General features: G+C 40.3%; 1 protein-coding gene across 1 annotated transcript in view; it reads right to left on the minus strand.

Moving 5' to 3' along the window:
* SLC12A7 (solute carrier family 12 member 7) overlaps positions 1-18,409 on the minus strand; it is a 315,751-nt gene that overhangs the window by 55,234 nt on the left and 242,108 nt on the right. The window contains exons 16-18 of the mRNA XM_077809176.1: positions 13,653-13,757; positions 12,092-12,260; positions 1,673-1,868 (exon numbers count right to left, since the gene is read on the minus strand). Coding sequence (XP_077665302.1) covers positions 1,673-1,868; positions 12,092-12,260; positions 13,653-13,757 — 470 coding nt within the window. The remainder of the gene's footprint in view (positions 1-1,672; positions 1,869-12,091; positions 12,261-13,652; positions 13,758-18,409) is intronic.

Consider the following 18,409-nt stretch of genomic DNA (forward strand, 5'->3'; position numbering starts at 1 on the left):
TACCTCACCCACCATGTCTCTCTAATATCCTGGGACCGAAACGACTGCAATTACATTACATAAAAATGGACGTATGTACGATTTAATGATAACTTACATGATTTACAGAGGAAAAACAATAGAAGAAGGCAAACATTTATGGAAGATTTCATGTGGTAATCTCAGTAACTGTTCATATTTGGACAACATGTGTAACTGACTACAGACTAGAACTTCCAACATGATATTTGTGTGATCCCTGCTTAGAGGCTTGAGACTTTCTTCATTCATATTAGGTGGAATTAGAAGGTGAGATATGTTATGAAAAAGATTTATAATACGTGTGTTGAAATGTGAATTTATACAGTTAGTATTAATAAGGATAAATATTTGTATAATTTGAATGATTATATTTTAATTATATGTTAATAACAACAATTTTTTTTTATTTTAAAGAAAACAGTAGAATCTAGGTTCTGAGATAAAAGATCTTTTACACTAATCACCACCTGTAATAAAAGGTTATGTAAGCCAAATGTAACCCTCAGTAGCCACATGCAATCCCACTGTCCTTAAATCGTGTGTTTGGTGATGTGAGCAATACCACGGCCTTAAATACATTTTCATTGATGTAACAGATTGGAACGTAGTAGAGCTGGTTAAAAAAATGGGCTTTTATTGAAACATTTTTGTTAAGAAAATATTTTTGACCAAAAATTTTAGAGTGGAAATTTCAGAACAAAATTAAATTAAACTTTTTGTTTTGTTTCTAACTGAAAATTTGGTTTTATTAGAATTTTTGATCATTTTTTTTGAAATTTCATATTTTAATTTTGCCCTCTTTCCCCCCCCATTTTTCTCTCCTTTTGTCATGTGGTACAATACAATAAATAATGTTCAAGTTCCCCCTGACACTTTTTCCTCTTTTTTTTTTCTTTTTCTTCTCTAACTTCTCAAAATTTCTCCAATTTGAAAAGTTTACAGAGCTGCAAAATGAGAAAAGAAGAAAAGAGGAAAAAGTGAACCCACATCATTCATTCAGTGGCAAAAAAATGGGAAAGAAAGAGAAAAAATGTTTTAAAAAATATATTTTGTAACTTGAATCAAAAAGAAAATTACAATTTTTTATTTTAAATCAAAGTATTGTTTTGCTTAGAAATGCTCCAATAAAGAATATGCATTTTATTTACTGAAAAAAAATGTATTTTTTGCCAGCTCTAGAATTTAATAATCAATTCAAATAATAATGCACAAGAAAGAACAGAATCCATTTGCTTTGCCTTCTTATTTGTATTGGCTCAGCAGGCTAAAAGGAGTAAAGGCTGATAAAAGAATTTCGTAAGAATTTGAATGCACACAAGAAGTAAATTTCTTGAATAAGAAGGGGCCAATTTTATAATTATTTATGTCAAAACTGTCAAAAATAGGAGCCTAAAGTTAGGCTTTGAAGTCCATATTTTGACATCTAAATAAAGTGTGTTGATTTTCAAAAGTGCTGAGCACCCACCAGTTTTCATTGACCTCAATGGGACTAATATTAGCCCACTATTTTGAGTAGGTCTTACAGTAGAACTACATATAAATCTCTGACATTTGTTTTTCCAGGTAACAAGTTTACAAAATAACATTTAAAATACATTACCATTATATATTTTCATTAAAATGGCATAAATAAAACTAAGAGAATACATACCAACAAAATTTTTCCATGAGAAAGGATTATCGGTCTGTTTCCATGACTGTGGCCAGGCCATCAGGACTGTATTATGTGTCATCCCTCCCAGACCAGCAGACTGAATCAAATGGGACATTCCATCTCTAAAACTGGGAGATACCACGATCTGGCAAAATCCTTTGGTCTTTTCTACCCCCATTAAGGATTTAATATTCTATTAAAAATAAGAAATTGAAGATGACATGTGGGAATATATTAAAGGAAATAATTATAAATACCATAGTTAATCGTTGCACTAAAGTAACAATAAGATGCTATACACTGGAATATGACATCAAGGAACATTGTTTTACTCTCTCAACCCAATGAATGAACAAGGTGCTATGATAACTGTAAAACCCACGTTTTAAAATCACTCTGTGCACACAGAAGTCTTTATTTCTTAAGGGGGAATGGAATATGAGTAACACAGTGTTTGAGTCACTTTGCCCAGTATTTCATAATAAGTAATGCTTGGTGCGGGCTATGGTTTGCATAACCTTGTTGGCTGGTGAAGGCCTGTAGGGAGGTACTGGGTCCATTATAGGTTGAGATAGCCAGTATTTCTGGAAAATGGAGAAGGATGCCAGGAGCTCTTTAAGAAACTGTTGTGAGGCCAATGCTCAAGAAAGCAACTTCTGGTATTGACAATTTGGTTATCTATTGACCAGTATCCAACCTCCGAGGAAGGTCATTGAGAAGGCTGTAGCAGTGCAAATCTGAGGGCTTTAAGAGTCCTTACATCAAAGTCAACTGAGTTGTGGACATGGAGTAGAAACTGCACTAGTTGTATTAACTTCTAGCAATGGATAAAAACCAATGTGTTTGTGCTGATTATTATTGTTAGCAGTTTTTCAGACCATGCTTTTCTTAAATTGTTTGCACATGATAGCACAAGTGAGTGAAGCTTCACTGGAGTTGTTCCATTCTTATCTTAACAAAGGTTAAGTGTAATTGTTCTTTTGCTCAGAATATCTTCTCCCAAGCAGTGCCACAGGGTCTATATTGTCATAGCTCTTGTTTAATGTGTATATGAGTTTGCTGGGAGGCTTAATAAGGATGAATGGGCTGTAAAGGCATTCAGCATGTCAATAGCAATCAGCTCTAAGTCTCCAAAACTGCCCCAGCTGGAGATATGGAATTAATTACCAAGTGTTAAAATGAAACTGGAGCTTGGATTGGGGCTTCTTGATCTATGTCTGGAGTAAGTCTCCATTTACTGTCTGAAACTTAATCCAGACAAGATAAGAGATATTGTTGGTGGGCTCGGAAAAGCTGCTGAAAGACTTTGAGGAATTTATTATGGCATCTCTTATAAATAAAGGGCACACTGCCTCAATAACATATCTGCATAAATTTGGGTGTGTTATTAGATTCTACTCTGCTCCTTGATGTGGCCAAGAGAGATTTTTCCATCTGTGCCTCATGAGAAGAGGTCCTTGTCATAATTATCCATGCTTTTGTCACCTCAATATTAGACTACAACTATCATGCACTGTACATTAGGCTGTCCCTTAGAACTATAAGAAGTGTAGGCTAATGTAGAATGCTGTGATTAATTTATTCAGCAGTTACATGTTGGAAACACATTAAACAGGAGTTCTAAGATCTAGGATCTACACTGGCTTCTAATAAGCTTCTGGGTAGAATTCAAGGAATCAGTTTTGATCTATCAAGCCCTCAATAGTTTTGGATTTAGTCACCTGAGAGATCACCTCTTCCCCCCTTGTCATATTGTCACAACTGAGATCAGCACAGGCACTTCAGCTGGAGCCCACTTGATTAAATGACAGAGAGTCTGTTGGCAGGGTGTCCTCCATGAAGTTTCCTCAACTTCGGAATGCACTCCTGACCTTGATCTGGCATAGTCTACTTTGCTAGCTTGTAGGTATGTTACAAAGCTCACTCTTTTTCTTGTGCTTCATAAGCAGGAATGGGCTGAAGGCTGAATGAGTCAAGTGCAGTGGTTCCCAAACGTCTTACTAAGGTGACCTTCCAACTTCATTTTATCTTTTTTGAGGATCCACTATTACCCATCCCCTGCCTCCTGCTCCACCCTTCCCGGCCCAAGCCCCCTGCTCAGCTCTCCCACCCCTCTTGCTATTGCTGTCCCATTCCTACCCCTTCCCTATTGCAGTCCTAGCTGGCCCTTCTCTCTCCCTATGGCTGGGCTGCAATCACTCCCAGGTGGCTGATTACAGTTGCCAACCCTCTCGGCATGGCCGTGAGTCTCCCCAAATCAGGCTCAATCTACTGGAGGCTACTGAAGCCAATCTGGGAGATTTTAAACTGCTAGAAGTCCAGTGGCATAGTAGGCCTAAGGCCTATGAATCACAGAATCATAGAATATCAGGGTTGGAAGGGACCTCAGGAGGTCATCTAGTCCAACCCCCTGCTCAAAGAAGGACCAATCCACAACTAAATCATCCCAGCCAGGGCTTTGTCAAGCCTGACCTTAAAAACCTCTAAGGAAGGAGATTCCACCACCTCCCTAGGTAACCCATTCCAGTGCTTCACCACCCTCCTAGTGAAAAAGTTTTTCCTAATATCCAACCTAAACCTCCCGCACTGCAACTTGAGACCATTACTCCTTGTTCTGTCATCTGCTACCACTGAGAACAGTCTAGATCCATCCTCTTTGGAACCCCCTTTCAGGTAGTTGAAAGCAGCTATCAAATCCCCCCTCATTCTTCTCTTCCGCAGACTAAACAATCCCAGTTCCCTCAGCCTCTCCTCATAAGTCATGTGTTCCAGTCCCCTAATCATTTTTGTCGCCCTCCGCTGGATGCTTTCCAATTTCTTCACATCCTTCTTGTAGTGTGGAACCCAAAACTGAACACAGTACTCCAGATGAGGCCTCACCAATGTCGAATAGAGGGGAACGATCACGTCCCTTGATCTGCTGGCAATGCCCCTACTTATACATCCCAAAATGCCATTGGTCTTCTTGGAAACAAGGGCACACTGTTGACTCATATCCAGCTTCTCATCCACTGTAACCCCTAGGTCCTTTTCTGCAGAACTGCTGCCGAGCCACTCGGTCCCTAGTCTGTAGCAGTGCATGGGATTCTTCCGTCCTAAGTGCAGGACTCTGCACTTGTCCTTGTTGAACCTCATCAGATTTCTTTTGGCCCAATCCTCTAATCTGTCTAGGTCCCTCTGTATCCTATCCCTACCCTCCAGCATATCTACCTCTCCTCCCAGTTTAGGGTCATCTTCAAACTTGCTGAGGGTGAAATCCACTCCATCCTCCAGATCATTAATGAAGATATTGAACAAAACCGGCCCCAGGACCGACCCTTGCTAAAGTCAAGGAATAACGCGTCCACTGTCGGAGAACACTTCAATCTCTCTGGTCACTTGATCTCTGACCTAATATTCGCAATATCACAACAAAAAGACTTCAAAAACAGACTCCAACGAGAGACTGCTGAATTGGAATTAATTTGCAAACTGGATTCAAACTCAGGCTTGAATAGAGACTGGGAGTGGATGAGTCATTACACAAAGTAAAACTATTTTCCCATGTTTATCCCCCTCCCCCCCAACTGTTCCTCAGACGTTCTTGTTAACTGCTGGAAATGGCCCACCTTGATTATCACTACAAAAGGTTTTCTTCCCCCTCCCCGCCACTCTCCTGCTGGTAATAGCTCATCTTAAGTGATCACTCTCTTTACAGTGTGTATGATAACACCCATTTTTTCATGTTCTGTGTGTATATAAATCTCCTCACTGTATTTTCCACTGAATGCATCCGATGAAGTGAGCTGGAGCTCACGAAAGCTTATGCTCAAATAAATTGGTTAGTCTCTAAGGTGCCACAAGTACTCCTTTTTTTATTGTGAATACAGACGAACACGGCTGCTACTCTGAAACCTGTCAGTGTGGGAGAAGTGGCTGGAGCCAGCAAATGAACACTCAGCAGCCTATCCTGCCCTACCCGTGCCCCAGAAATGCTTCCTGTGTGCTGCTGCCAGCAGGAAGTGAGAGCATGGGGCTGAGGCATTCATGGCAGACAAAACCCATCTAGACTTTCCCGCAATGCACCATTTGTGAAATAATAGTCTAGTGAATATTTATTTGTATGTGTATTATTTGTCCTTTACATTCTATATTGTTGTATATTTTAATTTATGGGATAGGTACTCAGAGCACAGGACAGGTGCCTACAGAGAATACTTTTGTAAGTTTGACAAATACTGAGAGTATTTTAGGAATGCAAGTTAAGCAAGTCTTCCCTAAAATTGTTATTTTTATATCTGGCTTCAAATTCTCCCAGGTTATGACAAAGCAATGACTTTTTAAAAGAAAACTTTGAGCTGTTTTATTGTAAGTAAATAATCAGACAAATGCTATGTGCTATGCCATACTTAGAACTTCTGTTTTTCTGGGTTTATTCATCCTGTTTTGGGGAGGGTTATTTCTAGCAATTTTTGAATTTTATATAGATGTCAAAAATCAGGAGTTTAGGGCTATTTCTTTGTATATACTGTAATGAATAATGTATATTAGACTCCGTATAATACTACAATATATAGTATATGTTACTGTAATAATTAATCTCTTTGTAATATTCCCTTGTGTGAAAAAGCACGGTCTGTGCTTTGCCAACACATTAATGTACTTTAATAATCATACTCCTGTATACTACTGCTCTGTAGACAAGCTGTACATCCATAGATATAATCTACCATTTCTGGATCTTCTGCAGTGTTTATTGGACAAGTACAGATTTCATATTTTATCTATCTATATCAGGGGTATTTTATCAGTATTTATTGGTTAAAATAAAAAACCAGAAGTGATATCCATACTTAATTTTTGTACTATTCTAGTAGTTTAATATGATCATATCATGGATAATGACCAGGGTAGTGTTCCCAATGTTCCTCTCTTCTGCCCTGTGCTCCTTATAGAGGTCCTAACCTACCAGGTTGAGAAACACTGTTATAGATCAAATTTTCTTTTAAAGAGAAAAAATAAAATGCATTAAACTGAATAAATTCATTAAAACTACAATCTTCATATTGATAAATCAATTCAGTTTCATATAGCTTTTACTAAGATATTTTAAAAGAAATGAATCTGTTGTTCTGGGTGGAAGCCTTCATTTAATAAGATTTATGAACCCCTAGAGTTTCTGAAATATGGCAGTAAGCTCAGTAATTGAATTTCTTTTTGAATGACATTATTCTATCATCATTGTATTATAGACCCCCAAAGTTATCTCAGTTAGAAGAAAATCCAAAAAAATCTTAATCAGTACCTTGTTACAATTAATTTTGAAGATAAGCTCTTTGAACTCCTTCCATGAAAATTTAGATTCAGCTATCAAATCGCAAAACAAAGTTATAAAATTAGATTAAGAAAAAATGAGAGAGGACAAAGAATAATGAAACCCATGAGCCTACACGGAAAGAAATCCAATTACTGAGATAATTATCACCTCCTTTATCTGAAAATTAGATTTACTCCTTAATACTGAGACACAAATTAATCAGGTCAGTTCACCTAAAAGAGACCACAAGGAAGTACCTGTATTTACCTGAAAAATGTGCCAATACCTATTTGAATCTATAAGTAGAATATATTTTATTAAAATCCAGACTGTCATGCTCATTCAAAATAAATTGCTACGGCTATGTCTACACTACGGACCTTATAGTGGCACAGCTGTACCGCTGCAGCTGTGCCTCTGTAAGGTCTCCTGTGTAGCTGCTCTATCCCGGCGAGAGAGCTCTCCTGCCAGCATAATCAAATCACACCCAACAAGCAGCGGTAGCTATGTCAGTGGGAGATGCTCTCCTGCCGACATAGCATTGTCCACACCGGTGCTTTTGTCAGTTAAACTTGTCAGTCAGGGAGGTGGTTTTTTCACACCACTGAATGACAAAAGTTTTGCCCAAAAAAGTGCTAGTGTAGAGAAAACCTAAGTTTAATTGGTTGCAGCTTCAAAGAATTTCCAGTGTTGGGGAGCTCTCAGCTGGCAAGTAAACATTATTGGCTTCTACAGAACCAGCTCCAGCATACTGGGCATGCCTGCAATAAAAGGAGTATGGCCAGAGCACTTCTGAGCCCCATCTATTCTCGACTGACAGATGGCCCGTTTGGTCTTTTACTTTGATCTTTATTCAGAGGGGGAAAAATTGAAAAAAAAATTAAAAGGGGGATCACACTGAATGAAGTACATTGTCTTTGATACCATTGGCCATTAATTATTCTTGACATGCCCTGGAACCTCGGAAGGGGTAGACAGAATTGCTTCAGTGGCTTTGTTTCTGATAGGTTCCAGAAGGTAGAGTGATATTGAGCAATTGCTCATCTACTCCAACAACACCCTCATGCAGAGTTCCATGGTGTTTTTTTTATTCTGTCATCTTTCTTGTTCAATATGTACATGAGGCTGTTATGTGTGAATTGTGATGCCTCTAGGACAGGGGTGGGCAAACATTTTTGGCCCGAGGGCCACATCAGGGAATAGAAATTGTATGGTGGACCATGAATGCTCACAAAATTGGGGTTGGGGTGCGGGCTCTGGGGTGGGGCTGGGGATGAGGGGTTTGGGGTGCAGGAGAATGCTCCGGGCTGGGATCAATGGGTTTGGACAGTGGGAGGGGGATCAAGGCTGGGACAGGGGGTTGGGGTGTGGGAAGAGGCTCAGGGGGTGCAGGCTCCAAGTGGTGCTTACCTCAAGCAGCTCCTGGAAGCACTGGCATGTCCCTTCTCCGGCTCCTATGTGGCAGCGCGCGCGGCCAAGAAGTTCTGCACGCTGCCCCATCCACAGGCACCGCCCCTGCAGCTCCCATTGGAGAGTGTAGGAGCTGGAGCAGGGCCATACCGCGGCTTCCAAGAGCCACGTGGTTCGGCCCCCAACCCTGTGCCCCAGCTAGAGCTCTGGAGCAAGGCCGAGCCGCTTGGTGCTGCCAAAAGCCAGCCCCCTGGCCAAGCGCTGTAGTTTGCCCATCCCTGCTCTAGGATGTAAAACACACCCACAGCTCTATGCCTCAAATTCATTGGACCCAGCCACTGAAGTTTAATAATTTTATAATTCTAGCCGAAACTGGGACCAGGGATGAGAATTAGCTAACAAACTGAACTTAGATAAAATCAAATGTAATACAAATACAGTAGAACCTTAGTTACTAACTGGCCAGTCAACCTCACACCTCATTTGGAGCCAGAAGTATGCAATCAGGCAGCAACAGAAACAAAAAATAAATAAACCGAACACAGTACAGTACTGTGTTAAATGTAAACTACTAAAAATAAAGGGAAAGTTAAAAAAGATTTGACAAGGTAAGGAAACTGTTTCTGTGCTTGTTTCATTTGAATTAAGATGGTTAAAAGCAGCATTTTTCTTCTGCTTCAAAGCTGTATTAGATCAATGATCAGTTGTAAACTTTTGAAAGAACAACCACAACATTTTATTCAGAGTTAAAAAGATTTCAGAATCATGAACAACCTGCATTCCCAAGGTGTTCATAACTTTGAGGTTCTACTGCAGGAAAAGGAAACCAACTGGAAGAACTGGTAGAGATCAGCTATATCAGTTAAAGGACAGAGTACTTGCTGTTTATTAAGTTTATAACCAGGGGGATCATGTTAAATTCTTGGTTGCTCATGGAAGTCCAGGTAGCATCCACTACCAAGAGTGCTTTTTCTGCTTGTACCTGGCAAGAAGGCTGCAACCTTTTCTTTTATATGCCAACCTCATGGAAATTATTTATGCCTTTATTATTCAATTAAATTAGTGATACATTAACATGGGTCTACAAATAGGACCCTACATGAAGCTACAATACAGCAGGGATATTCAAACCCTGAGGTACAACTTTTCCCATTATCATTCATTCTGAAAGAAGCAGTCATTTTTCAGGGAGAGATATTACACAATGTAGCACTCTATTTCTGATTGACCGCCATATGCCAGGTTGAGGCTTCACCATGGGCAGCTGTCCATCATTGTAGCCTACACTCCCACCGAGGAAACTACAGATGTTAATAAAGATGAATTCTATCAGCAACTAGCAGCAGTGACACAATCCATTCCTTTGCATGACAAATTTATTATACTCAGAGATATGAACTTCTCACCAAGTTGCCCCAGAAATGTCTTCAAAATTTTTCTTGGGCCATTTTGCTCGGGAACTATAAATGATAACTCTAGACGATTACTCTCCTTTTGCTCTTCTCACAATATTGTCATCACCAGCAGTTGGTTCAGGTACTTGGGATCCTGGCTGTCTAACAATGGCTGGATGAGGAAGGAGCTGGACCATAACTTGGTCCGGAATTAGGGTATAATAAGGGCATAGTGGGTCTACAGAGGTGCAGAACCCCTGGCAAATAATGACCATCATCTCCTTGTTGCTAAAATGGCAATTACTCCCTGGTTTCAACATAAGAGCATGCCTGTTATGATACATAAGGCACAATGCATCTGTGAAGACTCAGCACTTGCTAACAAGTACTCTGTCACAGTGAAAAATAAATTCTATGCACTTGGCATGCTCCTGGATGACACAGTATTAGCCTGGACTGCCATAAGCACAGTCATCCAAGAAACTGTAAATGCCATCCCACAATCAAAATGCTACAAACAATACTCCTGGCTATCCTCTTTCTCCAAGATGCTGCCCCTTCCCCTAGTGCCCCTCCTTGCCCCCGGAGGCCCCGCCCCTGGCCAAGCCAGAAGCCGGAGTGGGGCTAGGGAGCCTGGCCTTGCCCCACTTGGGGTCAGGGTCGGCCGAAGCAGCCCCCTGCCCATGTCCCTGCCCCCTGGGCCCCTTGCCAGGGCAGGTGGAGGGACCCAGCTCCCCACAGCTGCCCGTGCAGCTCTTATCCTGACCTGGCTCCGGCCAAGGGGTGGGGCCTGGAGCCACAGCCCGGCCATAGTAAGAGCTGCACGGGCAGCTGTGGGGAGACAGTGCAAATCCTCCAGGCTGCTCTTGGGCCCCTTGCACTGCAGGAAGATGGATGGTCCACTCCAGCTCCCCACAACTGCCCACATGGTTCTTACTATGGCTGGGCTGTGGTTCCAAGGCCCCACCCCACAGCTGGAGCCGGGTTGGGATAAGAGCCATGCGGCAGCTGTGGGGAGCCAATGCGGACCACAACTGCCCGGGCTCCCCGGCTGGGCTTCATCAGCTGCTGGCCTACTAGGGAGATGGGAGCTTGGGGGGGAAGAGGATGGGAAGGGGGTGGGGTCTCGTGGTGAAAAGTGGGAGGGCCATGACAATATCACTTCCTATTACATTAGGAAGATTATAATGACCTAAGGAATGAAGACCTGGTCACTTCAAAGATCTACCAGATTAGTCAGTTTTCTTCATTTTGTAAAAAAGGCATTTTAAAAACTGTTATATAAAGAGTTTAATTTCAGCTGTATGTTTTAACCAAGTAAAATATTAGGACTGTTCCATGGCCAAATAAGATACATTCATATTTTTCGTAGAGCAATATTTGAATGGCATAGTAAAAGGTAATCTGACTTACAACTCTCCTACAGTGGTTAACACTAAACAGTGTGATATCAGCTCACCACAATACTTCATGTAGGAATAGGAAAGTAGTAATTGTGATAAAGTCAGTATCACACTAAGATACAGGGGCTTGTCTACATAGTAAGGTAGTGTTCACCAGCTGGGGTGTACAGTCTAGCATGCAACAGCATGTCTCTCACTAACTGGCTGCATAGACCTGCTGGTGCATACTAGAAATTCCCTTCTGTGCACTCTTGTAGAAGTGTATAAAACAGGACATCAGTGTGCACTAGGCAACTTTTAGTGTGTACCAGTAGGGTCGACACAGCCAGTTAGAGACATGTTGATGCGCACTAGAATTTACATCCTACCTGGTGCACACCAATGCACAGTGTAGACAAGCTCATGAAAGCATCTTCAAAACCTTTTAAATTGCTTTTTTAATTAAATATTAGCAAGGAATTTTCAAGGCATTCCCTATGCTAAAGCGGAGGTAGTATTGCAATAACATTATCCAGTTTTTAAAGGTGATCACTGAAATAAATACATTTTTTAGAGTCAGCCACTCTATATGAACCACTATGTGAATGTGTTTTACCACTCCATATGGGAGACCACTGAGCCCTCCTGATCCTACTTTGGATTTATCCTAAGAAAACTAGCAGAATAATAGCTAGATATAATAATATCCTTCTAAATTTTATAAAGAATTTTCATAATTTGATTCCAATCACTAAGCTCATTTTAGTATATAAAAGCATTAAATTTTTTGAGTCAAAACTTAACCTTGCTTAAATGCTTTACAGCAGCCCATATTGATGCAAAATGCTAATTCTTCAGAAAATCCTGGCACCATTTCATTGAAACTTGAATCTAAACAGAACCTGTAAGTATTTGCAAGTTGCCTTTTGCATACCTCTTCAGCTTTTTGAGCTTCTATGTATTTGTCCAAGTAGATTCCCTGTAGTACAGAGCCCACAATAGTCAATCCTTTACCAGCCTTCAACTGAGAGGTGAAAGAAAGCAATCTAGGGTGTTTAACCACCTGTTCCGAGTCCAAATTCAACAAAACCAAGACTTGAGGTCTGCAGTATTCAAAAAAAAAAAAAAAAGAAAGAAAGACAACTAGAAAATTAAAATTATAACAGAATCATTAATAATCAAATGATCTAGTGTTCAATTGCAAACAAGATAAACTATCAAGCAAAGAAGCCCAGACAAATTTTAGGTCATCAAACTTTGACAGAGAACTGATAATGTAGATTATCTATAGAGATATATAGCACTCTCTGCTGACCTTCTGTTGTAACTTTACTCTTAAAAATGGCAGATTGTTAATTATTCAGCAATCTTCTTGTTTCAGAGTCAAATCTGCTTACTTATTCAGCAACCTTCTTGTTTCAGAGTCAAATCTGCTTACTTAATTGACAAAATTATTTTTCTGACATTTGTCATTGCTATAAATCCAAAATAGCTATGAGAGAGTATAGGGTTCTACTTCTTTCTTCAATATCAGCATAATTGTTAATTAAATTCTAATGGCAAGATCAAATTCTACCTTCAGTTACACCAGTACAACATCAGACTATATCAGGACGTTCCCAGAAATATTGCACTCAGAGGTTAATATTCTAACATTAAAAACTGTCTAATTAATGTGAAATAATCAGGCCTTTTATCCCACTTGTCATTTCCAAAGTCTAATTATCAAGAAGTGCCATTATAATAAATATAATAAAACATGGATTTTAGAAACGGCCATTAACATTAAGAAAAATAAAACCTCATGTTAAATAAGTGTAGTGGAGCCACTTATAATCAACTTGGATTTAGTTGAAATTTTATTAAGTAAAATAAATTAAGAAATTACTAAAAATAACTGTGTGACAGAGTACAGGAGGCTAACAAGTACCCAGCCCTGTGATCACTTAAGCACTGATTAGTTCCCCTGGAGAAGACTGATTGTGGAATCTGCAGCTAATTGGCTGACCAGTCTGGGAGGCTGATGAGCCACTTAGCTGTCAGATGAAACTATAAAAGAAGACACAGAAAGGAAGTGAGGGAGAAAAAATTTGGTTAGTTGAGCACAGTATGCATGGGAGAGATATCACTGTTCCTCTCTGGCCCTGAGGGACAGGCAAGAAACTACTCTGCGTATTTGGCTGCACAAGATTGTATTGGGGTTGGTGGCAGGAATAAAATAATGTGGAGGTGCCACTCACTGGAGAGTCAGACATTTCTAGGCATGACAGGGTGGGAACGGAGCATGGCTTGTTACACACTGCAATGTGCAAACTCCAATTCTAATTTCAGTGAACTTTGGCTATTAGTTTAGTTGTTTTATAAACATAATATCTCTCTATGAATCCTGCACTAGTTTTAAGATTACTGAAATCTACACAGTGTTTCATCATCAGCAATATTCCTACTTCTAAAATTATTCGTATTTAAAATAGGGGGACTTCATGGATTCTTACCTCCAGTTTTTCGTGTGAGGAGGACCATGTTCAACCCGAAGTAAAGCATAGCGAGCTGCATTCAAGGATAACCCCCTGATTCCATCACCCCACTCTTTTTCAGCTCTTCAAGGTATAGAAAAAGGGATTGCATTAACAGAGTACATTTTCTAATGCAATATAAAACAGTCTCTTAATAATGAAATGACTTGTTTAGCTGACAGAACACATCCAAAAAAGACATCCTATATGAAGGATTGTACAGTGTTACTCACAATTCGCCTCATAAAATTGGTCCAGTTACTCCCATAACCTAAGGATTTAACAAACTAAATCCAATAATCATATTTTAGGTGGGAAAATTAAATAAAAATGTTAGCTATTTGAGCACTGGCAAAAGACCATTCCTTTCACTACAAAAAAATCATTCCTCTCACTACAGAACTGGCAATGGAGCCTTTGCTCCCCATGTAAATAATGAAGAGGACAGGTCACTGAAAATACATCTACACAGCCCGCGGCAGCAAGCCTCCCACTCTTTTTTGACAGAGTTGTGCTTGTGCTACCACACTAAAAATAGTTGTGTAAATGCTGCAGCGTGGGCTAGAACTCAGGCTCTAAAACCTAGAGAAGGGGGAGGGGCTTCAGATCCCAAGCTCCCGCCCAAGACGCAAGTTCAAAGAGTTGCTTGCAGAGATATTTTTAGTGTGGTAGCATGAGCCCCATGAGCCTGAGTCTGCTGACCCAGGCTGGGAGGCTCGATTCCACGCACTATGTCGACATACCCTGATACAGAGCAATCTGGACCACTAGGCTGGGCCCAAATAAACAATATGGGTTTTAATATGACTAAATGTAAATGTATATACCTAGGAACAAAGAATGTAGGCCATAGTTACGTGATGGGGGACCCTATTCTGGAAAGCAGTGACTCAGAAAAAAAATTGTACAAACTCCCTGTGGCCAAAAGGGCTAATGCAAATCTTGGATGCATAAACAGGGGAATCTCAAATAGGCATAGGGAGGTTATTTTACCTCTGTATTTGGCATTGGTATAATCACTGCTAGAATACTCTGTCCAGTTTTGGTGTTCGCAATTCAAGGATGTTGATAAATTTAAGAGAGTTCAGAGAAGAGCTATGAGGATGATTAAAGGGTTAGAAAACATGCCTGATAGGGATAGACTCAAGAAGCTCAATCTATTTAGCTTAACAAAGAGAAGGTTAATGTGTGACTTGATGACAGTCTGTAAATACTTACATGGGGAACAAATATTTAATAATGGTCTCTGCAATCTAGCAGAGAAATATACAACGTGATCCAATGGTTGGAAGTTGAAGCTAGACAAATGTAGACTGGAAATAAGGCACACATTTTTAATAGTGAGAGTAAGTAAATAGTGGAAGCAGAGTAAGTAAGCAGTGGATCCTCCATCACTGACAATTTTTAAATCAAGATTGAATGTTATTCTAAAAGATATGCTGTACAAATAATTTTGGGGAAGTTCTATGGCTTGTGTGATATAGGAGGTCAGACAATGATCATATTAGTTCCTTGTGGCTTTGGAATCTATGGATCTATGAATGTGAGACTTGATTGGTTAAAGAACTCAATATACAATCTGACGAGATGCCTTTTTTGCAAGGATTTTCCTTAGCAAAAGGAATGAATAGGAACCAAAAACTCTCAATCACTTAAGGGGCCACAAGTACTCCTTTTCTTAATCAAAACTGTTACTGATGTTTCTGGAGACTAACCTATGAATAACCTCATTACCTGGTGCCTATAACCTGTGGGAAGCTATGAGCTCCACTGATTATTGAAATGCTATGATCACTTCATGGTCATTCATCCATTCTCATTCATTCTATACCTCTCCTATCTACTGTTATATCAGAACTGAGAGAACCAGAAATAGGGACCAGATGTCCCGATATTATTGGGGCCTCCCGATATTAGGGGCTTTGTCTTATATATGCAGCTGTACCCCCCAACCTCTGAAAAAAAGTGTACAGATTTTTCATACTTGCTATCTGGTCACCCTAGCCAGAAATTAGTTTGGCCCCAATTGTGAGGAATTCATTGCAGAATTTGAGCTATACTGTGAATTTTTCTGCTGCAGGGAATTTGTTTTAGCATATAAAACTGTTCCTCGTTCTTTTCTTATTTTGGCATCAGTAAGCTCCAGATATTTTTATTCTTCTCAGAGTACTATGACTGCTTTTTAAGAGGTTAAAGATAAATAATATGCTAGACAAAATGCATGGGTGGTCTAATATAGAACTGGCCAAAACATGGGATTTCCACTTGCAGGAAATTTCTCGTTTTATGAAATTTGGTTTTGTTCCAAATCAGAATAAAATCATGCTTATTTTATTTAAACTTTTCCAAGAACCAGAAATATCCCCAAAAAAATCATTTTAGCAACACCAACATAAGGTGTTTCTGAAACAAAATTTGCGCCCCAACCCTGACAGCTGCTGTCAGAAATTAATGTTCTTGTTGGCTTCATCACTGCTATTAGCATTCGGAAGCTTCTGTGGCTCTGAAGCAGCCCTATCATGCAGATTGCCCTTGTCTGGGGACCCAGGGCTTCCTGACACTTCGGTCAGCTAGTGGGAATCTGGAAGCCCTGGAAGGGTGTCTCCCTGGCCCAAGGCAGTCCATATGGCACCACTGCCCTGGAGCTGTAGACCCTGGAAGCGCTTTCCAAAATGTCCAGGCTTCCATGCTCCCTGCTGCAGAGCCAGGGCACCTAGGACTTCCAGGCTCATGGCATGGAGCCTGGACATCCTGGCATGGCTGTCTGCCCTGGAGCCACAAGTCTCAGAAGACCCAGACTCCTTAGCAACCCAGCAAGCTGACAGGCAGGATTCCATCAGAGCTCCACCTTTGATCCACTTTGGTCCAATCAAAGGTATTACCTCACCCACCTTATCTCTCCAACCAGCTCTAGTTTGTTAGACATGTCTAAGGGTAGTCTACACAGCATGGACTAGCCTCCCTAAGCTAGGCTGAATCCAGCTCACACAGGAAACAATAACAGTGAAGTCAGTGCAGCATGGGCTTCAGTCTGAGTAGTATAAGCCAGGTACAGATGCTGGATGCATGCTCAGCTTGCTATCCCATTTTGAAGCCTGCACTGTGCTAAATTCACTGCTATTGTTACCTGCATTAGCTGGATTACCTTGTAGGCATCTCAGTAACTCCCTTTTCAATGTAACAGCCGTGTTAGTCTGTATTTGCAAAAAGAAAAGGAGTACTTGTGGCACCTTAGAGACTAACCAATTTATTTGAGCATAAACTTTTGTGAGCTACAGTTCACTTCATTGGATGCATACTGTGGAAAGTACAGAAGATCTTCTTATACACACAAACCATGAAAAAATGAGTGTTTACCACTACAAAAGGTTTTCTCTCCCGCCACAACCCCACTCTCCTGTTGGTAATAGCTTATCTAAAGTGATCACTCTCCTTACAATGTGTATGATAAATCAAGGTGGGCCATCTCCAGCACAAATCCAGGGTTTAACAAGAACCTTGGGGGGGGGGGGAAGAGGTATGCAAGGTAACCTATTTCCCCTTGTTTTTTCCTCCCCCTCCCTGCCCCCAGACGTTCTTGTTAAACCCTGGATTTGTGCTGGAGATTGCCCACCTTGATTATCATACACATTGTAAGGAGAGTGATCACTTTAGATAAGCTATTACCAACAGAAGAGTGGGTTTGTGGGGGGGTGGGGAGAAAACCCTGATTTGTACTGGAAATGGCCCAGCTTGATTATCATACACACTGTAAGGAGAGTGATCACTTTAGATAAGCTATTACCAGCAGGAGAGTGGGTGGGGGGAGAGAAAACCTTTTGTAGTGGTAAACACTCATTTTTTCATGGTTTGTGTGTATAAAAAGATCTTCTATACTTTCCACAGTATGCATCCAATGAAGTGAGCTGTAGCTCACAAAAGCTTATGCTCAAATAAATTGGTTAGTCTCTAAGGTGCCACAAGTACTCCTTTCCCTTTTCAATGTGGCAACTCCAATGACAAAGTTATTTTATCAGTTCCCCCAGTTTTCTCTTTCATAACTAGTATATTTGTATTCCTACCTTGAAGTATTAGTTTCAGTGCATTCATTTTCCCAAATATGTCCACCAGGTACATTAATGTAGTCAAGGACACGTTACACATGGGATCTGCAAGATGTGGGGAACCACTCTTCCTGTCTGAGTTCACAAGTTCAGGCAAGATTGCTTAAATTTATCCTTCATAGATTCCTATATATCAGGGGTAGGCAACCTATGGCATGCGTGCCAAAGGTGGCACGGAAGCTGATTTTCAGTGGCACTCACAGTGCCCGGGGCCTGGCCACCAGTCTGGGGGGCTCTACATTTTAATTTAATTTTAAATGAAGCTTCTTAAACATTTTAAAAACCTTATTTACTTTACATACAATAGTTTAGTTATATATTAAAGACTTATAGAAAGAGACCTTCTAAAAACATTAAAATGTATTACTGGCATGCGAAACCTTAAATTAGAGTGAATAAATGAAGACTCGGCACACCACTTCTGAAAGGTTGCCAACCCCTGCTATAGATTCATAGATTCCAAGCCCAGAAGGGACCACTGTGATCATCTAGTCTGACCTTCTGTACAACACAGGCCATAGAACTTTCTGAAAGTAATTCCTAGAGCAAATCTTTTAGAAAAACCATACAATCCTGATTTTAAAAGTGTCAGTGATGGGGAATCCACTACAACCCTTGGTAAATTGTTCCAAT

Source organism: Eretmochelys imbricata, chromosome 2 (genome assembly GCF_965152235.1).
Source record: "Eretmochelys imbricata isolate rEreImb1 chromosome 2, rEreImb1.hap1, whole genome shotgun sequence".
Taxonomy (NCBI): Eukaryota; Metazoa; Chordata; order Testudines; family Cheloniidae; genus Eretmochelys; species Eretmochelys imbricata.